This window comes from Saimiri boliviensis, chromosome 10, assembly GCF_048565385.1.
Source record: "Saimiri boliviensis isolate mSaiBol1 chromosome 10, mSaiBol1.pri, whole genome shotgun sequence".
Classification (NCBI taxonomy): Eukaryota; Metazoa; Chordata; class Mammalia; order Primates; family Cebidae; genus Saimiri; species Saimiri boliviensis.
Window position 1 is genome coordinate 63383354 of NC_133458.1, and position 24058 is coordinate 63407411.

At 37.5% G+C, this 24058-nt stretch overlaps 1 protein-coding gene across 13 annotated transcripts in view; it reads right to left on the reverse strand.

Annotated features, from left to right (window-relative positions):
* Positions 1 to 24058, reverse strand: part of ELAPOR2 (endosome-lysosome associated apoptosis and autophagy regulator family member 2) — a 376613-nt gene that overhangs the window by 267850 nt on the left and 84705 nt on the right. For all 13 annotated transcript variants that reach the window (XR_012512086.1, XR_012512085.1, XR_012512091.1 and 10 more), the window contains 2 exons: positions 3748 to 3943; positions 1158 to 1305 (listed from right to left, as the gene is read on the reverse strand). Coding sequence is in view for 5 of the 13 variants with exons in the window: in XM_074379345.1 (XP_074235446.1) it covers positions 1158 to 1305; positions 3748 to 3943 (344 nt within the window). In the remaining 8 variants the exon portion in view is untranslated. The remainder of the gene's footprint in view (positions 1 to 1157; positions 1306 to 3747; positions 3944 to 24058) is intronic.

A 24058-nucleotide genomic window follows, 5' to 3' on the forward strand; every position in this document is an offset into this window, starting at 1 on the left:
AACTGCTTTGCTTCTTAACTTTACTTCAGTTTTAGTAATGTTGCCAAAAATGTCCACTGAAATAGGAAATTGTTCACTGAAGGATTTTGCAAACAAAATGCAGCTTAAACATAAATCTGTTTGAAGATTGCTTAACATCTTAAAGTCATCAAAGGATATTAGTGCTAGGAGGCTCCTTAAAAGATACTGTCACACACTCTACTTTATAGAAGTGAATGCTGAGTGCCAGAAGGTTCACTTAATTGCTCAATATAAAATGCAGTTAACAATTACAGAGTTGGGACTACAGTCAGAATCTTGACTTCAAATCTAAAGCTCATATTTTCATGAAAAATCTCTCTTGCTACCAAACTTCTGATTTAGAAATTCCCATTTCTAATAATACAAATTTGTTTTAGATTTTTAGTACCTTTGTTTCTGAATTCTGGACTGCAGAAACATTTTTCAAGTTAATCTCCGATTTATAAGCATAACACACACTTGGTTTGGTATAAGAAGCCAATCTGAGCACATTTGCTCAAGCATTTGTGCTATGATAAATATTTGCTAGATTAGATACTGTTTATTACTAATAGTTAAGTAATTTTAGTGTTAACAGCCTATTTTGTTAGATGATTATCTTATCTTCTGTAATGCTATTTAAATTCTTTTCAAAGACATCAAGTATCACATTCATTGATGTTTTCAGACTGTACAAAATTCACAGAATCAGAAACGTACAGCCACTTCACTTAAATGATTCTTGTTAGCAAAATGTATTTGAAATTGCAAAAAGAAAAAAAACTTTTAAGTTAAAACTAAAATTGGTTTTAAAAACACAGTTTTCACAGAATATTATCTGTAGCTATAAAAAGTACAAACAAGAATCTTGGAGAAAATATTTGTCACACAAAATGTCTAAACCAACGGTTATATAATGAGCATAACTAAAGATAAAACAAGCCCAATGTTATGCTGCAAGATGAGATCTCAGAGGAAAAAAAAATTTTAGTCAGAAAACAAAATATCATAGAAAAAAAATTAAAGTTTTAACATCAAAAGGTTCATTTAAGACAAAAATAACTGAGGAGGAATACAGTAGAATGGGAACAACTGATTAAGGGAAATTTACATGAACATCCCTTAAAAAGTAAATTCCAGAATATAAAAGGTCTTACAAAGAACTCAAAGAAGATGTTGTTGTCGACATACTGGTACTCAAAGAAGACATAACCTGACTTCTTAAGGTGCACAGCATAGATCAAAGACACTGTGCAGTCATCACGATTAGATTCTATGTAGTTTCCACGAGGGATCCAAGAAGAGCTGGGGAAACAAAACAAAGAGGCACTTTACATTAATGTTCTGAAACCTCTTCTGTCCGCAAAGCTGTGTAACTCGGATGCACAAGTAGTTTCATCAGCAAAGCACAGCAGAAAACATCAGAAGCTTTTCTGGAACTCAAAGACCAACTTTATGACTGAAAAGAGGTTCATTTTCTTCATTTCTTAAGCAAAATAACTTCCTAAATGTTTTTAAGATTATATGATTAATTTGCTAGGAAACTATTATTTTTCACCCAAAATTTGACTACCAAATAGATGACAACTAATTTTAGTAGCTGAAGTGGAATTATTCTTGCAAACAACTGCAGTTTTATTTGTAAACCCACACATATGGCATATCTATAGAAGGGAAGAAAGAGTACCACTAATGATAAATATGTAGATTAAGATATAAAGCTGTATTTTTTCAACTTAATTTTTTAGGAATTTGTGTGTCCTATGAAATGAACTTGCCTGTGATGGACCTGGCTTTTGAGTTCCTAAATCTTTGTAAGGTTATTTAAGGAGCAACTAATTATTTAAAACATAATACCATTGTGTTTTAGGGTTTATAATGTGTTTTTAAATATATGGCAATAGTATGAAGATGAGGGTATAAATGTAACTATGCTGTGGTAACATTTAACATTATATAAAAGTATAATAATAACTCTAGGCTACCATAAGAATGCATACAGTAATTCCTAGCCTTTGCAACCTGGGGTTAGCAAAGATATCTTAACATATAACCATAAGAGAAAAAAATGATAAATTGCATTTTTTCAAATTTTAAACTTCAGCTTATCAAAGGACACTATTAAGAAAACAAAAAAAGCAAAAGCCACAAACTGGAAAAAAGTATTACACATACACATACAGACATGTATGTGTGTGTATGTGTGTGTGTATATGTGTGTGTGTGTATATAGTATATGCATGTGTGTGCACATAATATATATTTATTACATAAATATATACACATAAGAACCCATGCTCAGAACATACAAAAAAATGCTTCAGTTTGATAATCAAATGACCAAAAATAAAAAGTAGAAAATGGGTATAACAATTTGACTTCACAACAGAGAATAAACACATGGATGATAAATATATGAAACATGTTTGACATTATTATGCAGCAGGGAAATACATAAAACAAGGGGATATCATCTCACACACAAACATGCACGAACACAATGGAATGGCTAGAATGAAACGAGACTAAACAATACAAACGCTGGTAAACATGTAGAGTAACCAGAACTCAAATATCCTACTGGTGGAAGTCTGCAATAATATAACTATTTTGAGAAGTTCAACTTTTTAGAAAGTTCAACATACATCTCCTATATGACCCAACCAATTAAAGAGAAGTAAAGAGTATGCAAGAGTGGATGAGTGAAAACCAGGAAGGAGAGGAGACAGGAAAACAAGCATAGCCGTATCAGACTGAAATTTACACTGAGAAAATTACACTAGAAGACACCACACTGAAAAACTTCCACTTATTCCATTTCTTTTATGCATAAACTATTCCAGACAGAAGAAGAAGCCTTGTCAGTATCTTCTGCCCACCAAAATAAAGATCTGAGGTCCCACAACATCCTATTAGTACCTTCCTCTGAGGAACTCTTTTACTTAAAACACACACTCTCTCTTAAAGAAATAACCCTATTATCAAGATATTAAAAAAAGAAATTGGTGTCATTTGGCAAAAAGACGGCTAGAGTAAAAGGAAGGAGGAAAGGAAGGGAGGGAGGGAATGAATATGCCTTTCAGCTTATGGTAAAAATACGGGGTTCCTGAGAGGCTACTCTTGTCAGGAGGTAGCCAGAGGCCTAAAGTTGAATTCTCCTAAGCAAATCTATATGAAAGGAAATGTTAAGTAGTTAACACAGAGAACAGGAAAGCATACAGCTTAAAGACACACGTTTTGTTTTGTTTTTTCAAAACAGTTGAACATTTCTCCAACTTTGTCATATGCAAAGCTAAAAATCCCCTATAAAAGAGGTAAGAATTAAGCAAAGGTGCTTTCCACCTTAGGTACTTAACCCACTCTCTTTTATAGGAGATAATCACATGTCTAAAGGAAGTTTATGAATTCTTCCTGTCAGAGGAAAAGAAAAAAAATCTGAAAGTAAAAATTAGAAAAAGGTTAGTAGAAACACTAGCAGCTTAAGTGTAGTTATAAATATGAGAAAATTAATTTGCTTCTCTAACAGCTCTATTGCATTTTTGTATTCAGTAGCTGGTATATTCTGAGGGCACTGATTTTAACCTCATGAAAACTCATTGCAATGACTGTCCGAAAAACATGATTCTCTGCAATTAGCTTATCATCCCAAACAGTACCGAAATTATCCTCATCTTCTTTCTGGAAAAGAGCAACTAACTTCGTCTCAAATATTCAGTTAAGAGCCAAAGGGTTGCTTTGGATTCTTACTTGTTACAGCCGTCTGGCCTGTTGTCAGAAGGGCCCACCACAGTGTCCATGAATGTTGCGACGTTAGAAAATCCTGCTGGCAATTCATCCCATTCATCAAATTTGATGCCACTGCCCAAGGAATAGGTACCCTCGCCACACTTACTGCATACCTGGTTCTTCATTTCTAGATACTCTCCAGAGGCACAGGAGAAAGCTGGAAGACAGAACAATGGACAACCCATTACTCACTCCCCCATCAATTTCCTCCCCTTCATGCTATCACCAGAATATTTTTACAAAACTCTGATTATGTCCCACCCTAACGAAAGCCTGTCAATCCCCCTTATCACTACATGCATTTCACAATCTGGCTCCAACCTATTTTCCCAAGCTCATCCCTTGCCCCACCCTCTTCCACCCAAAACAGAGTTCATATCATTCCCAAAATATTTCACCCACTCGCTTGCTGTTGTGGTCTTCTTTCCCAGAGATGTTGGCCGATCCTACCTACCCTGAATGGAGCACTCCTGTTCTCAACTCAGAAACTACTCACTTCATCACAGATCACCTCCTCTGGCCCACCAGACAGTCAAGTGCACCTCCCTTATGCTCCTACAGTGCACTTGTTTTAAAGCACTTAATATATGCTAATTAATGGGTAGGTGCATATTAAGACTACTTATAATTTGATGTGAGACTTTGAGCTTTAAGAAAACAAGGATGATTATTTTTGGATTCCAAACTGTATCAGGCACATACTGAGTCTAAATAAAATGCTGATCCAAGGAGTGACAACCAAATACAAAAAGGGAAACAGGAAAGCAGTGCAATAGCTGAACAGATTATTTCCACTGAAATCATGAGCCCACTTTTTCAATATTCACACCAATCTAGTCATTTCCACCATGTACATCTTATTTCTAATATCACGCTCTCTGCCAACTCTGAGAACTGTACCCAGAGACACCGGATACGCCAATGTGAAGAATAGCTGACACATCACAAAAAAGGTTAAGTTATTCTTCATTCAACAAATGCGAATCAACATCTTCCAAGTACATGGCTTTGTGCAAGATGGTATTAGTGACTCCAACCTGGAAAAGGACTTTACAATCCTTTAATCAGGATATTAAAAAAACAAGAACAAAATGAGACCTCCAAATTACCCAATGAAGAAAAACATATCTCCCAGCAGAGTGTAAAGCTGCAAAGCTTTACCTTTAGGTAGACTCTTATCTTTTAGAATACATTAAAAAACTTAGCCAGAAATAAAAATAAGCTATTTTTTAAAAACTAATTAAAGAATTAGAGCTAAAATCCACACACATCTACTTACTCACTAAATTAATATAATGCTTTACTTGAGAAAACCTAAAGACACTGTACAATGAACTTCTAACATTCAAATCAACATCCCCAAATCAGTAAAACATGAGGAAATGAAAAAAAGATTACACAAGGAATGTGGCATGCTGACTACATGGTCAAAACTGTCCTAAGATGAGGCTGTACCACTTCCTAATTCTATGACACTGCCTGAGTTATTTCGCCTCTCTAGGCCTTAGTCTCTGCCTCTAAAAAGAGATAGCAATCACAATAGGTACCTTTAAGGGCTATACTGATGGCAGTGGGCGCCTATCTGGAGTGGCCACTGCCATGAAACCAGCCATTATTGGGGAGGTCCAGACCAGGCCACATGCTCCATGGAGCCACTGGCTGCAGGGAGCAGACAGGAGCCCCACCCTCCCAGGCAAACCTGAGCCTCCCTGTTCTGTTGCGAGCTGGTAGTAGGCAGGAGTTCCAACATCTTGAGCACAGCTGCAGCTGCCGAAGCTGTGGCTGTGGACCAGGGTGTCTTAGAACTCTGAGGGGCCCAGGAAGGTCCCCCTTCCCCTAAAAGCTTGGAGATGTCTGCTCCCGCTGCCTGGCCACTCCCTACTACTGACACCCACTCTGATCTCAGAGCAAGGTTGGGGCTGAGCTCAGGCACTGTGCTGACACACCAGCCCCCTGCTACCTCAACCCGCTCCAGACTTTGGACACCAACAAGCAAAGGAGGGAGATTGAGGCAGGGGCTGATGGCAGCTTGCCACTGGCCTGCAGGCACCCCTTTACAGAAATAGCCTGGGTGCCCTGAACAGTGGCAGGAGGCAAAGAGGGTGCTGGACAGAAGGGGACAGGTCCCAGTAAAGCCCCACCTTCAAGCCAAAAAGGTCCTGAAGCCTGGAAGCTGGGCTGCTGGCCTATGGGCCAGAGTGGTATTTGTGATGCTTTTTCCAGGACTGTTCATGGCTGCCTATGGACCATCGGCACACACTTCCTCCCTCTGGCTGGCTGAGTCCCAGGCCCATAAAAGTCCTGGACTCAGCCAGACTCTTAACAGATGGTGGGATGACCAGCTGCAGAGAAGAGTTACCCACTCCAGGGTTTTCTCTCTGCTGAGAACTGAACAGTTGTCAAGATACTCTACTTACAGAGAGGAGCTAGTCACTGTGGGTCTCCTCTGAGCTATTCTGTTGCTCAGTAAAGCTCTTCTTCACCTTCTTACCCTCCATTTGTTTGTGTACCTCATTCTTCCTGGACATAGGACAAGAAATCAGGACCTGCTGGTGGGCCTAAAAGAATTGTAACAAATAAGGTTGAAACATGACCCTTGCTTGTCACATTGTGGGTGACAAGAAGGAGAGAAGAGCTGTGGCCCTTTGGGGATCCCAGACCTAGGAGCTCCCCAAGTCAAGGCTGTGACAGCATCTTTGGGGGCTCTGCAGTTCTGGATTGTCTCCAAGCTTCTGGGTGCTACTGTGTTCCCTGGTGCCAGTGTGGAAGCTGCTTGTGGCATGCCTAGTTCACCTGCAGCCTCACAGAGAGCCAGTGCCCATGCCATCACCTGGAGTTGTCCACCCCACTACAGCTGTCATGCCTGGCTGTGCATGGTAGTCTGAACCCCATGCTCACTCACACACCCCTTGCCTCTCTACACCTGGCCAGCCCTTGGCCAGCATGGGAGCCAAGCCAGCAGTGTGAGCCGAACGCACCGTGCCAGGCCAAGGGGGCAGAGCAAGCCTGGTGGGCCTGGGAAAACCCAAGCAAAGGCGCCACTGGCCACAGAGGTTTCCAGCTGGTGAACTGACACCCCAAGAATCCTATGACAATACGGAGAAAATAAAATATAATATAAGGTGGTTAGAGTAGTGCCTGGCATAAGAAATGCTCATTAAAGCTATTATCACTACCAATATAATCAACAGAAAAATAAAGTTATGGAAAACTATTTATTTTCAATGGTCTATGGATCATCTAGCAAACTCAGAATCAGACATTTGTCTACTAAGATAAATAATAAGATCATAACCCAAGAGTCTAGAGTACATTAAATCATGGGTCAGCAAACTACCACCTGCAGGAAAAATCTGGCTCACTGCCTGCTTTTGTAAATAAAGTTTTACTGAAACACAATCCGAGTCATTCATTTACCTACTGTCTATGGCTGCTTTCACACCACAATGACAGAGTTGAATAGTTGCAACAGAAACTGCACTGCCCACAAAGTCAAAAATATTTACTTCCTAATAAAATAATCTTGGAAGACAGTTTAGTGTCCAAAATTGTACTTTAATTAATGATAACTTAACAAAAGGTAATATTTTATGATATATTGTTATAGAGAATTCTAAAAGCTAAAAAAGAGAAGATTGCATTTGTGAATCTTGTCTTCTAAATATAATGATGCCATTTCTGAGTGTTCACTGCTCTGTTAATTAAAATCATAAAGAATATGCCCATCTCTTTCCCAAGTGTTTCCATGAAGTCATGAGTAAAACTGAGACATAAAGTTGAAAGTGAATATAATGGATGTTTGGTATATACCAGGTGCTTGATACTTTACAAACACAGTAAATTCTTGTTATTCACAGTAGTTGTGTTATATGAGTTTACCCAAACACAAATTAATGGATACTGGACCATTGCTCCTAGGGAAAATATAGGGTAGGTTCCTGAGAACCTCTGGTCATATCGCCTTTGTTAGCCAGTCAACACCTAACCTTACGTTTAATTCCTTTAAAAGATATCTTATTTTGTATATATTGTTAATTCATTAATGTTGAACTCATGGCCAACAGAACTATAACTCATGCCTGAACAAAGCTTATCTAACACGTGTATTTTCTCTGAAAGGCATAGCACAGCGCTGTCGTGCTTAGAACACTAGCCTTCACTTTGGCACTATACTTCTAGAGTCATTTTAATCATCAAAATCACCCAAAAAATAACTAAAATGCTAAACACATAGCACTAAATAAACCACCAAAGAGACACCTGTTTACACTAAGAGAAAAGTAATAAGAAGTCAAAGTGTCACATTGTTCATACATGTAGTTGTGTGACTCAAATATCTCACCACTCTGCATATGTCTACAAATGACTATGAAAGCACTGAGTGTATTAATTTGGGGGTTACAAATAAATTTGAGCAAGTAGTCAAATTTGCAAATATTGAATCCATGAATGATGAGGATCAACTTTATTTATAATAGACCAGTGAGGAAGGAAGGGATTATGCCCACATACCAGATGAAGAAACTGAGCCACAGTGCATTTAAATAACCTGATTGAAAAGGTTGACTAGTTAACAGTTAACCAGTGGCAAAGCTGAAACTCAGATTCTAGTCTGACTGATTCCAAAGGTGGTGCCTCAAAGAAAATTCAATTCAAAAAATTATTACAACCAATACAAAGAGGGCAAACAATTCTTCATCATATTTCACACCATTCCTCATTTCCTATCCTGAACTGTTAAACAATGTTCATGCACATTATACAGCAATAACCATTTCCCTCTTTCATATTTCTTGTGGATTTTTAATGTACCATTCCTAAAGCATGCATTAAAAAATAATTTAGCAAGTTTCTAACTCCCATAAGTCTAATGACTTTGCCTATAAAAGGAAGATAATAATAATAATAGCTATCTCAAAGAGTTGTGGGAATGAGATATACCATATAAAGCATTTAGCATATACCTAGCAGACAGTGCACAATAATGATTAAATATAGTTATTAATAGTTTAGGCTTGATGCAGTGGCTCACACCTACGTAATCTCAGCACTTTGGGAGGCTGAGTCAGGCAGATTGCTTGAGGTCAGGAGTTCAAGACCAGCCTGGGCAACATTGTGAAACCCCATCTCTACAAAAAATAGAAGAAATTAGCCAGGCAAGGTGGCAGACACCCGTAATATCAGATACTCGGGAGGCTGAGGCACCAGAATTTCTTGAGCCTGGAAGCAGCAGTTGCAGTGAGCTAAGATTGTGCCACTGCATCCCAGCCTGGGCAAAAGAGTGAGGCTGTCTCAAAAATAAAAAATTACTGATATTTTACATCAGGGACATGGAACATACATTTCTATAAGAAATCTGCTAATGGATTTACAGTATTACATCTCTTCAGGTTAATTATGCAACGATATTAGTTAAATGAGTATAGAGCCTTTAATATACAGAGGAGCTAGCAAGTCTAAAGCTTTTCATAGTTTCATCATTTGCTACTCTTCAATCTTTTTCATCCTGGAAGTCAGGTCTAGAGACACCTGTCCAAGGAAGAAAAAAGCCAAACTGTCTTAGCAAACAATGTTTAATCCACAAGATTATGTCAACAGAGTTAGCGCTGCTGACTTCTTTTGGCATCCACCAAAACTACCTGCTCTTCCTTTTACCTTCCACCCTAGCCTCATCCACGCTCTATGTTAACACTGCTACCTTGGCATGTGTTCTTTAATTAGATTATCAGGGTTTTAAAAAATAATCTTAAAGTCTATATTCTTTTCATTCAGATTCTTTTAGCATGCAACATAGGAACTTTTCAACAAGCAGTAAGATATGTAGACAATTATTATTAACAGCTGTTGTTAGCTGTTATGAATGTGAATTGACCATATTTAGTTTGACTCAATTCGTCATTTCTAAAATAAATACTGTTTTTCTCCTTCAACAATCTTAAAATCGTAGAGAAACTGAATTAAATTAAAGATAGGCAAACTCCAAAGTCTTGATTGAGAACAGAAAGACCTTATTTGCCTAAGGTCACACACTACTTAACAGTGGCCTCAAGTATTTCACAATACTTCACCTAAGCCCCCAGTGAAAGAGTGATATTTAAAACCCAACTTCTTAAAGTCTAAACTGTAACCAAGAGGTCATTTGCTGCACTCACTGTTCTTTTTCTTGGCTTTATGCCTATTCTGACATTTATTTCTGCTACTGTGAAGCTGTAAAGGTTCAAATATGCAGGTATGAAAAATCAGATAGGGAAAAAGCATTTATATTAGTCCATCACCAAGTAGCAAATATCTTAGGAAATTTGCTTAACCTCTGTGCTTCCATTTATTCACACTCCAGCATCCCTTTCTCCCTCCTAGGACTGCTTATAATAATCCAATGAGAGACTATGGAAACCACTCTGAAAATAAAGAATGCTGAAAATTCAAAGCACTGCTATGATCATACAACCACCTAGCACAATGTGCCAAATAACTGTTACTGAATTGAATCATTTATAGGCTGATTATCATCTATGATTTGTGCCTAACAATAAAGAATATCTATTTTTAATCATTTTACCATGGGACCACATCGTTTTGCTTTTTCTTCCTCCAGAGCCCTCATATTTTGAAAGACTATTGCTTTCAATCACATTTATTCATAATTTACTCATCTTTACTCCTTTAAATCAAAGTTTTTATTACTAAAATATGTTTTCTAAACAGAAAACAGCAATAATAAGTAATAATAAATGTATTTTTAATTTACTAGTTGAATGAGATGTTGATGATATAGTGAACCTATCCAAACTTTACAGGTAAATATCTGCGAACAACATTGTGGCTCTCTCAAAGCTTCTGTGATAGTCTAATCTGGACTGATCTTCCTCAAAATAAATCAAATTTATATCTCACTAAGTATAAAGTCACTATAATCCATCTTACTTATCAATTAATATTAGCTAAATATAATTATTTGTGGGGAAATATAAAGTAAATCAGTTCCAGAATCAAGACAAGTCAATATGTCTATTTTTCTTCAATTGGTTAGTCTTATTTAAATAAGATAAATAAGGTTCAAACCACAGACATTATTATGACACGCTCATACTCTTGCAACTGTTCTTACTATTACTCACTGTGATTAAGGGTAATACAAAGAAAGAGAACAATGCTTCGTGTGTGGACCTCAAAAACAAGTTGTACTTCTATCACTAATTTAGCGAATTAATTATCATTATCAGATAATTAAAACTTTAAATGCCTGCCAGGTTTATCATCAGTATTTTTGCAGAAAACGAAGCAGAAAATGGCATCGAAGAGAAAGTGAACAGCATACTGAATCCAGCAAATCTCCAATCTTCTTCCTCCCTCAGTACAGCACTTGAACACTGTCCTTTTAAGTTGTTATTTATGAAATTCTTAGAGAAGAAAAATAATCCTGATTTCTCATTAAGAAAAAATAAAAGTGAGATAGGGAAAGCCAAACTACATTAAAACAGGCCATTTCTTGCTGATGTTCTTTTATTCACATTAAGACAGATTTTTTTCCTTGGCTGAAGGGAATTCCTGTTCTCCCTAACTGATAAATTATTTTTTATCCTGAGGATAGTTTTCACATCAAAATATACAAGGTAGCAAAGAAGGCTGGTTGTGAGTATATCAACTATCTGTCTTGTTCAATTTAAGGCTGTAAGAGGAGAAAGAAAGGTGAGACTGCTCAAATGCTAACAGTGGCAGACATTGCAATATCCCTATCAGAAGAAAATATTCATGAGCATAAAAAGATATATTAGTGCTGCACTATAATTCACAAGTTATGTGATTTGAAGCACGATTTGATCACAGGATGAATAAATCTGTGATATGTAATCCTAACAATTAAAACCATCAGAATCACCAAAAGAGACCTTTGAGATTGTCTGATCCAAACTGTCCCAATTCCAAGTTTCTTCTTCTATGTAACTGTAAGCAACCCAGTTCAACTTTCCTACAGTTTCTAGTGGCAGACTTTCTATCTAACAGACTCCATGACTCTCTACCCAATAACCCACAGTTACTATGCAGCCAGAAGATTTTACTATAACTAAACTGAGAAAAAACGCACTACATTCACATGAAAAAGAATAGCATTAGAAAAGAACTCAACAGAAAACAAAAAGACAGAAAGAAAAAGAAAAAATGAAAGAAAAGAACTCTGCCTTAAAAGTCAAAGGGTGTGAGTTCAAGCTCCAGTCATGTCACTTAGCCATCTGAAGTAACAGATACAGAGCTACTATGTCACCTCTGAAGTGGCATGATAAAATTATCAGAACTGAAATAGTAAAGCCCAATCCCATCAATAACAATTTTTAATTTTTCACTAAGAGTTGCGGTGAAGTTATAGGACATAGGGATATAACTTGTAAGTTATTTGTGAAATTCTTAAGAAAGAGACAACTTTTTTCTTAGAGAAGAAATTCTTAGAGAAGAAAAGAGACAACTTTTCTTCTCAATTTACAAAATTGAGATGAACATACACAAGAGTACATTAATATGAACCAGTTCTAGCTAGCATTTCCTAACTTACTGTTCCCTGAAAAAACTATTTACTGAAAAGTATTGCCTCTCTATCTCCAAAAACTAATTTCACATCTAACATCCTTTCCAGTGGTCTTCACATAGCCCTATCAAGTAGAAGTGTATGCTTATCACTGCACCTCTTAGGACTTACCAGACAGAAGCTTGAAAATTTAAAAGTAGAAGCCAACTCCTAGCAGGAAAATGGATCCATGTGACATCACAGATAGTAATCCCTATTAAATTAGCAAAGCCTATTTAAAGTTCTTATATTTTTATAAGAAAAGCTAACTAAGGAATTTTTTATCTCTGAAAGAAAAAAAAACAGAAATGTATTTTATTACAGCTTCTTGACTTCAATGTTCTATTGGGGAGGGGACAAATCTCAGTTCATTGGGTACAGGATGACACAAGGCCTACAGAAAAAAAGACAACAGTGAAGGTCAATGGAAAAAAATGTTCAAAGTATGTGATGAGGTCACTTAAGGGGGTAGAACAATTTATCCGTGAAATCAGTTTTCTCAACTCCAATTATGCCCTACCACTTTGATTCTTATCATCCTAAACTTTCTCTCTTCCTTAGAAAGTGTCAGTTACGTTCTACTTCTTGACAGTCTCTGACCTTGATTCTGCAGTATTGAGAGCTGAGTTTTCTCATCTCCTCATAAAACAATTTTTTCAGAGACGTTACCTCAACCACAGCACCCAGCAAACAATATAATTGACCTAAAGTCTGATTTCCAGCTGTTCTCGACTGTTTTTATCTCATCTCCCAATCTGATTCATTCTAGCCTTTTAGCTACCACTTATGTGTTACGGAGGAGGTCTAACTTTGCATTTGCGCACCTGGAACTCAATGCAGCAGCATTCCAAACTAAGCCTTCTGAGGACAAAATATTTGACAGCATTTTGTAAGTCAATTTTTCCCTTTTGTGTATAGAATAAATTTTTTAAAATGTTATTAGCCCTTTGTGTTTCGCCTACAAAAATAAAACACTGAAGTCAGTCTCTAATTTGGTGGCACGAAAGTCACTCAATCTACAAACATTCTAGTATTCTGCAGCTTTCTTAGGAGCCATGAAAGGATTACATATTCTGTCCATAAGGAGTTTACTCTTCTCTTCAGAAGAATTCTATAGTTGAAAAATGTGTCTTTTCCTAAAACCAATTAAACAATGAAAGCATACTCTACGTACCAAGTACCAACAATATGCTAGGTAAAGGGGTAAAAAAAACACTGGCTAATCCACTTTGCACTTTATATGAGAATATAGCAGCAGACATCTCCTAAATTCTAAATGTCATTCTCTCATCTTTCTGAAAAATACAGACAATTAAGAATAAAATATACTACTGGGTATGGTGTTAGGCACCTATAATCCTAGCTACTCAGGAAGCTGAGACAGGAGGATCACCTGAACCCAAGGTTTTGAGGCTATAGTAAACTATGATTGTGCTGTGAATAGCCAAGGCACTTCAGCCTGGGTAGCATGGCAAGACTCATCTCTAAAAAAAAATTACTTTATTTTTATAAATACTTAAAAATAAGAATACAATCTATAAAGAGAACATTAACCAATTAAAAATGACCCACAAAAACATACATCTGAGCCTTTAGAGGTCATCTTTTAAAAGGTCTATCTATTTCTCCAGGATACTAATTTGTGTCACATTTCTGTCAAGAGGTAAATGTTAGTGACACGCAGATGCCCTAAGATAGGGATAAGAACATTTTCACTATATACTAGCAGTGTTTCCCAAAGAGACCGTCCCACAGACATTAAAAACAGACCCGTGGGGGCGGCACCAAGATGGCGGAGAGGAGGCAACACCAGATGTAGCTCCCAGCAAATGAGACGCAGAGGGCTAGAGGACCTCAAGATTCCAAGTGAAGTGCTGGGCTCATTTTGGGGGGACTGGAGGGACTCTGAAAGTAGCCCAGGGAGGGAACCAAAGCAGGGCAAGAGCTGCCCAGGGAGAAGGAACCAAGAGAGGGCAGGGTGCGTCCCCACCTGGAATATGCAGCCGGCTCAGAGGGTCGGGGGACTTCACCCACTCAGTGCTCCCATTCAGATCCTGTGTTTACCTCATCCCTCTGGCAACCATCCATCCATGAGAGCCCCACCAAACTCAGGGATGCCATGGGTTGTCAATGCAAATCTGAGCGACGGCTCCCGCCTGGTGCCACAAGTTGTCGGTGGGACCTGGGCAGAAGTATGGACTAGTTCCAGCAGGATGGGACAACCTGTCCCACAGAAAGATGCAGAGTTGAAATCAGGGAAACAGACCATAAGGCCGGTAGGCCCCACCCCCCACAAAACTCAAACTGAAGCCCACCCTCCAGAGAGCTTGGCAGCGAATACACCAGTTTGACCCCAACCAGGAAGATCTAGCTCAGGGAGGAGAGACATCATTGGGAAGGCGGGGCTAATTTCACCTGCAAACAATCCCCAGGGGAAGACCACCCACCCTGCAACTTGACTGAATCTGAGGCAGCCCAGTAACAACTCTACAGGCCAAAAAAGATATAGCTCCAACTGCAACAGAAAGGATGTCCATTCAGAGATTTCTCCCGAAATCACCAACTTCAAAGATCAGAGGGAGATAAATCCACAAAGATGGGAAAAAACAGCGCAAAATGGATGAAACCATCAAAGACCAGAACACCTCTTCCCCTCCCAGGGATCACAACTCCTCACCATCAAGGGAACAAAACAAGAGAGAAAATGAGTGTGATAAATTGACAGAAGCAGGCTTCAGAAGGTGGATAATAAACTTCTCTGAGTTAAAAGACCATTTTCTAACCCAATGCAAAGAAACTAAGAACCTTGAAAAAAGGTTAGATGAAATGCTAACGAGAATAACCAGCTTAGAGAACATAAACGACTTGATGGAGCTGAAAAACACAGCGTGAGAACGTTGCAAGGCATGCACAAGTTTCAACAGCCAAACCAATCAAGCAGAAGAAAGGATATCAGAGATTGAAGATCAAATCAATGAAATAAAAGGAGAAGGAAAGATTAGAGAAAAAAGAGTGAAAAAAAAATGAACAAAGCCTCCAAGAACTATGGGATTATGTGAAAAGACCTAAACTACGTTTGATAGGTGTACCTGAATGTGATGGGGAGAATGAATCCAAGCTGGAAACCACTCTTCAGAATATTATCCAAGAGAACTTCCCCAACCTAACAAGGCAGGCCAATATTCAAATCCAGGAAGCAAAGAAAACACTACAAAGATATTCCTCAAGAAGAGCAACCCTAGGACACATAATTGTCAGATTCACCAGGGTTGAAATGAAAGAAAAAATCCTAAGGGCAGCCAGAGAGAAAGGTCAAGTCACCCACAAAGGAAAGACCATCAGGCTCACAGGGGATCTCTCGGCATATACCTTACAAGCTAAAAGGGAGTGGGGGCCAATATTCAACATCCTTAAAGAAAAGAACTTTCAACCAAGAATTTCATATCCAGCCAAACTAACTTCATAAGTGAAGGAGAAATAAATCCCTTACAGACAAGCAATTGCTGAGAGACTTCATCACTACAAGACCTGCCTTACAAGAGCTGCTGAAGGAAGCACTAAACATGGAAAGGAACAAGCAGTACCAGCCACTGCAAAAATGTAGCAAATGGTAAAGAACAATGGCACAATGAAGTAACTACGTCAACTAATGGGCAAAACAACAAGCCAGTAACAAACTGGCAGGATCAACTTCAAACATAACAATATCAATGTTGAATGTAAATGGCCTAAATGCCCCAATCAAAAGACACAGACTGGCAAACCAGATAAAAAGTCAAGACCCAACACTGTGCTGTATTTAGGAGACCCATCTCACGTGCAAAGACTCATAAAGACTCAAAATAAAGGGATGTAAGAAGATCTACCAAGCAAATGGAGAGGGGAAAAAAAAAAAAAAAACAGGAGTAGCAATCCTAGTCTCTGATAAAACAGACTTTAAGCCAACAAAGATCAAAAGAGACAAAGAAGGACATTACATAATGGTAGAAGAATCAATGCAACAAGAAGAGCTAACTGTCCTAAATATATATGCACCCAATGCAGAAGCACCCAGATACATAAAACAAATTCTTAACTACCTACAAAGAGACTTAGACTCCCGCACAATAATAGTAAGAGACTTTAACACTCCACTAACAATATTGGACAGATCAATGAGACAGAAAGTCAACAAGGCTATCCAAGACTTGAACACAGATTTGGACCAAGCGGACGTAATAGACATTTACTGGACACTCCACCCCAAATCCACAGATTACACATTCTTCTCAGTACTACATCACACTTATTCTAAAAATGACCACATAATTGGAAGTAAATCATTCCTCAGCAAATGAAAAAGAACAGAAATCATAACAAACAGTCTCTCAGACCACAGCACTATCAAATTAGAACTCAGGATTAAGAAAAGCACTCAAAACTGCACAATAACATGGAAACTGAACAACTTGCTCCTGAATGATGAGTGGATAAACAATGAAATGAAGGCAAAAATAAAAATGTTCTTCGAAACTAATGAGAATGAGGACACAATGTACCAGAATGGGACACATTTAAAGCAGTGTCTAGAAGCAAATTTATAGAAATAAATGCCCACATGAGAAGCAAGGAAAGATCTAAAATCGACACCCTATAGTCAAAATTGAAAGAGCTACAGTAATAAGATGAAAAAAACTCAAAAGCAAGCAGAAGACAAGAAATAAATAAGATCAGAGGAGAACTGAAGGAGATAGAGACACAAAATCTCGTCAAAAAATCAATAAATCCAGGAGCTGCTTTTTTAAAAGATCAACAAAATAGACTGCTAGCTAGACTAATAAAAAAGAAGAAGTTGAAACCCTGAATAGAACAATAACAAGGTCTGAAGTTCAGGCATAAATTAATAGCCTACCAACCAAAAAAGTCTAGGTTCAGATGGGTTCACAGCCAAATTCTAAGAGACATACGAAGAGGAGCTGGTTCCAATCATTCTGAAACTATTCCAAACAATACAAAAAGAGGGAATCCTCCCTAACTCTTTCTATGAGACCAAGACCAATATCATCCTTATACCAAAACCTGGCAGAGACACAACTAAAACAGAAAACTATAGGCCAATATACATGATGAACATTGATGCAAAAATCTTCAGCAAAATACCAACAAACCGAATCCAATAGCACATCAAAAAGCTCATCCACCACGATCAAGTAGACGTCATCCTGGGGATGCAAGGCTGGTTCAACATATACAAATCTATAAATTTTATTCACCACATAATCAGAACCAAAGACAAAAACCACATGATTATCTCAATTGATGCAGAGAAGGCCTTCAACAGAATTCAACAGCCCTTAAGCAAAAAACTCTCAATAAACTAGGTATCAGTGGAATGTAACTCAAATAATGAAAGCTATTTATGACAAACTCACAGCCAATATCATACTAAATGGGCAAAAACTAAAAGCATTCCCTTTAAAAACTGGCATTAGACAAGGATGCCCTCTCTCACCACTCCTATTCAATATAGTATTGGAAGTTCTAGCCAGAGCAATTAGGCAAAAAAAAAAATTAATAAATAAATAAAGGGCATTCAATCAGGAAAAGAAGAAGTCAAATGGTCCCTATTTGCAGATGACATGATTGTATATTTACAAGACCCTGTCGTCTCAGCCCAAAACCTCCTTAAGCTGATAAGCAACTTCAGCAAAGTCTCAAGATAAAAAATCAATGTGCAGAAATCACAAGCATTCCTATACACCAACAATAGACAGAGAGTCAAATCATGAGCAAACTCCCATTTACAATGGCTACAAAGAGAATAAAACACCTAGGAATACAACTAACAAAGGATGTAAAAGATCTCTTTAAGGAGAACCACAAAACACTGCTCAAGGAAATAAGAGATTACACAAACAGATGGAAAAACATTTCATGTTCATGGTTAGGAAGAATCAATATCATGAAAATGGCCATACTGCCCAAAGTAATTTATAGATTCAATGCTATTCCCAGCAAGCCACCAAAGATCTTCTTCACAGAACTGGAAAAAAACACTTTAAACTTCATGTGAAACCAAAAGAGAGCCTGCATAGCCAAGACAATCCTAAGCAAAAAGAACAAAGCCGGAGGCATCAGCTACCTGACTTCAAACTATACTACAAGGCTACAGTAAACAAAACAGCATGGTACTGGTACCAAAACAGAGCCATTGACCAATGGAACAGAACAGAGATCTCAGAAACAATGCCACACATCTACAACCATCTGATCTTTGACAACCCTCACAAAAACAAGCAATGGAGAAAGGATCCCTGTTTAATAAATGGTGTTGGGAAAACTGGCTAGTCATATGCAGAAAGCAGAAACTGGACCCCTTCCTTACACCTTATACAAAATTAACTCCAGATGGATTAAGGGTTTAAACATAAGAATTAACACCATAAAAACCCTAGCAGAAAACCTAGGCAGTACCATACAGGACACAGGCACAGGCAAGGACTTCATGACTGAAACACCAAAAGCAATGGCAACAAAAGCCAAAATAGACAAATGGGATCTAATTAAACTCAAGAGCTTCTGCACAGCAAAAGAAACATCATTAGAGTAAAGTGGCAACCAACAGAATGGGAAAAAGTTTTTGCAATCTAACCATCTGACAAAGGGCTAATCTCCAGAATCTACAAAGAACTAAACCAAATTTAAAAGAAAAAAAAAAAAAACATTCAAAAGTGGGCAAAGGATATGAACAGACACTTTTCAAAAGAAGGCATATATGCAGCCAACAAACATGAAAAAAATGCTCATCATCATTGGTCATTAGAGAAATGCAAATCAAAACCACATTGAGATACCATCTCACACTGGTTAGAATGGTGATCATTAAAAAATTTGGAGACAACAGGTGCTGGAGAGGATGTGGAAAAATAGAAACATTTTTACACTGTTGGTGGGAGTGTAAATTAGTTCAACCATTATGGAAGACAGTGTGGTGATTCTTCAAGGATCTAGAACTAGAAATTCCATTTGACCTAGCTATCCCATTACTGGGTACATACCCAAAGGATTATAAATCATTCTATTATAAAGACACATGCTTACATATGTTCGCTGTAGTAGCGAAGACCTGTAACCAACCCAAATGCCTATCAATGATAGACTGGACAAAGGCATGTGGCACATATACACCATGGAATACTATGCAGCCATAAAAAATGAGGAGTTTGTGTCCTTTGTAGAGACATGGATGAATCTAGAAACCATCATTTTCAGCAAACTGACACAAGAACAAAAAACCAAACACCCGAATGTTTTCTCTCATAGGCAGGTGACGAACAATGAGAACACTTGGGCACAGGGAAGAGAACAACACTCACTGGGCTAGGTGTGGGGGTGAAGGGGAGGGGAGGGGAGGGAAAGTGGGAGAGTGGGGAAGGATAACACAGGGAGAAATGCCTGATGTTGGCGATGTGGGGGGGCAGGGGGATGAAGACAGCAAACCACCATAGCATGTATGTGCCTATGCAACAATCCTGCAGATGAGGATGTGCACATGTACACTAGAGCCCAAATACAATTTAAAAAAATAGAACACAGACCCAAGTTCTAGACTTCCTGCTTTCAAATCTCCGTTCCCCCTTTGACCAACTAAATGTGTGACTCTGAGCTATTTTTTTAGTTTACTAATCTGTTTTTTAAAACATGAGGGGAAAGGCGAGGTAATAAAAATATCTATTTTACAAGGTTGTAATGACTAAATGAATTTGAATGAATGCATGTAAAGCATTTATAGTTATACCTGGCATATAGCGAGTAAAGATTGGCTATTATTTTTTATGATTATTTCAACTATTATTATTACTGTTACTATATTATGGTATAATTATGATTCCAGGACTGTAGATCATATTTATCACCTCATTTAACCCTCTCAACCACCTGTGAATAGTTGTCTCCAGGTCAAAGTCCAGAGTCCTTGGTAGGACAGACAGAGCTGGCCGATTAAGTTGCCAGAATCTCTGGCCCTTCCTACATTCTCCCTGAGTGCCAGTCATCCAGATCTCATAGAGCACCCAGGAAAACCAGATGCTACTCCACTTGGCACCTTCATCCTGTTTCTACACCCAGAATGTCACTTGCATCAGGTTAAAAAACTTTTTCCTTAAGAATTCCCCTCAGAAAGCCTCAGAGAATTAACATACATGGCTCAGGAAGCATGATGCTTCTAGCTTTGTTTTTTTTTTGTTTTTTGTTTTTTGTTTTTTTTTGCTCAAAACTGCTTTGGCTATTCAGAATCTTTTGTGGTTCCATATTAATTTAGGATTTTTTTTCTATTTCTAGGGATTCTTGATATTTTAATAGAGATTGCATTAAATCTGTAGATGACTTTGGATAATACTAAGTATTCCAATCTATGAGCATGGGATAACTTTCCATTTATTTGTGTCTGCTTTCTTTCATTAGCATTTATCATTTTCAATGCACAAGTCTGTCACCTGCTTGTTTAAGTTTATTCCTAAGTATTTCATTATTTTTGACGCTATTGTACATAGGATTGTTTTCTTAATTTCTCTTTGGATAGTTCATTATTAGTGTATAGAAATGCAACTATTTAGAGCTGATTTTGTATCTTACAACTTTGGTGAATGTACTTACTAGTTCTAACTGATTTTTGTGTATGTTTGCAGAGTCTCTAGGGTTTTCTATACATAATATCACGTCATCTGCAAACAGAGATAATGTTGCTCCTTTCTTTCTGATTTATATACCTTTTATTTCTTTTTCTTGCCTAATTGCTTTGGCTAGGACCTTCAGTATTATGTTGAATAGAAGTGGTGAAGGTGAACAAGCATCCTTGCCTTACGCCAGATCTTAGAAAAAAAAGCTTTCAGTTTTTCATAACTGAATATAGTATTAGCTATGTGCTTGTCCTATGGCATTTATTGTGTTGAGGTAATTTCCTTCTGTACCTAATGTTGAGAGTTTGTATCATAAAGTACTGAATTTTGTCAAATGTTCTTCTTGCATCTATTGAGATAATCTTGTAGCTTTTGTCTTTCATCCTAATTATGTGGTATATCACATTGATTAAGCTGCATATGTTAACTCATTTTTCGATCCCAGTGATAAATCCCACTTGGTCATGACATATTATTCTTTTAATGTGCCATTAAATTCAGTTTGCCATATTTTGCTCTAATCTTTATTATCTCCTTCCTTTGGCCAGCCTTTAGCTTAGCAGTTTATTCTTTTGCTAGTTCACTGACTTGTAATGTTTGGCTGTTTGAATATTTTTTTAATGTAAGTACTTATTTCTATAACCTGCTTTTGCTGCATCAAATAAGTTGTAGTATTTTTGTTTCCATTTTCACTTGTCTCAACATATTTTCTAATTTCACTATTATTTCTTCCTTGACTCAATGGTTGTTTAAGCGTGTGGTTTAGTTTCCACGTATTTATCAATTTTCCCGTTTTCCTTTTGTTACTGATTTCTGGTTTCACTCCACTGTGGTCAGAAAAAATATTTAGAATGATTTCAATCTTCTTAAATTTGTTAAGAACCATTTTGTGACCTAGTATATAATTATATGATATATCCTGGAGAATGTTTCATGTGTTTGAGAAGATTGTATATTCTGCTAGTGTTAGATGGAATGTTCTGTGCATACCTGTTAGGTCCATTTGGTTTATAAAGCTGTTTCAGTCTGCTGATTTTTTTTATTTGTTTGTCTTTTGTTTTTTGAGATGGAGTTTTGCTCTGTTGCCCAGGCTGGAGTGCAATGGCAGTCTTGGCTCACTGCAACCTCTGCCTCCTGGGTTCAAGTGATTCTCCTGTCTCAGCCTCCTAAGTAGCTGGGACTACAGGTACGTGCCACCATACTCGACTAATTTTTTTGTATTTTTGTGGAGACAGGGTTTCATTATGTTGCCCTGGTTGGTCTCAAACTACCGACCTCATGATCTGCCTGCCTTGGCCTCCCAAAGTGCTGGGATTACAGGCATGAGCCACCATGTCTGGCCTGCTGTTTCTTTACTGATTTTTCTGTCTATAAAATCTGTTCATTATTGTAAGTTAATTCTCCTATTATTGTATGACTACCTATTTCTCCCTTCAGAACTGTCAGTGTCTGCTTTATATATTTAGGTGCTCTGATGTTGAGTGCATATATATGAATAATTATTCTTCATGTTGAGTTGACCCTTTTATCATGTAATTAAGCTTCCTTGTCCCTTGTCACACTTTTTGACTTAAAGTCTATTTTGTCCAGATAGCATAAGTCTGCTTATTTCTTACGGCCCATTAAATATGGGTTAGACCAATATATTTGAGCAAAACAAAAAAGGAAGCATTCAATTTTTTAACTTGTCTGCATATAGAACTTATTTACCCAAAACAACTAAATATTAGAAGTTTATAACCAATTATTCAAGATTAGACCACAAACATTTGCATAAATATATAAAAGTCATGTTTGAAGCCACATTAATTCACTATACCCTGTATGAGAAATACAAAAATAAACTATACACACACATACACATATATACAACAGACATTATAAATACATGTGTACACATCTATATACATTTACATGTATATATTACTTCATATGAATTATTTACATATTCTAAATACTAAAACACAAGATTAAACAAATTCCATAAGACTATGACTGAGTTGATGCTTACCTACCAAATGAAATTAAAGATATCTTAGTCATTGTCATTTAGAAAATGGTGTGTTACATAGCTGAAGAACAAATTAATGGAAATAGGAAAATAGGAAAGAATAAGAAAAGAGCATGGTATATTAAGGTTGTACCTGAAGTCATGGACTCAGATGCATTTTAAAGAATAAGCAATTAAAGAGATATACTCCCCAAATAAATGTGAGAAGATAAAAGGAAGAGATATATTATGTTTATTTCCCCTTGAGAGTTGCAGACTTGTCTGAAAAATATGTAAAGGAACCTCTCTCCCTACTTCTACCCCAATCAGTCCTTTATTTTTAAGGTTTAGTTTGAAACAAAAGTGCTTTGTTTCAAATGAGAGAGAAAGAGAGAACATAGCCCAGGCAACTGCTTCATCTTCTTTGATGATCTAAGAACAACAAGTGAAACTGAAAGTTCAAGGAAAGATTTTTAGAAGCCATTGTGCTTCAAGGATAAATGAGAACGATCCAACAGTGGAGAAGAGATGGATTGGAATAAGGGTTATATCCCTTTGATTTGAGATTAAAGTAAAGAGAGCTGTGGTTCAGGAATGGCATGCTATTTGCAAGACCTTGAGTGATGGATGATGCCCACAGATGCTTAACTCTTGACTCCAGGGCCTTAGGAGAAGTGCCAGTGTTCCCTGCAGCTGAGCCTGGAGCTAGCAAAGAGGAGGAGAGACATGAGGTCATCTCAGTGTCCTGCCCAGAGAAGCACAAAGCAACTGATGAGTTGTCCACAGCAGAAAGGACAAAAGGACAATGGGGATCATTGTTGACTAATAACCAGAAGCCTCTTCAGGCTATTTCCTGAGCCCTGTAAGCTTCAGAGTCACATATACCCCAGGATTCTGGAACAACAAAAACTGTTACCTGACTTCTCATTAACTTCTCTCAGAGTAGCCCTGCAGCAGATCTTATGTGATCTTTAAAAAACAAGTATATAATATAGCTTGCCAATCAATTCTCTGAAAAAATTTACAACTGCTTCATAAATATTCCTATAATCTCTGTCCTCAGGA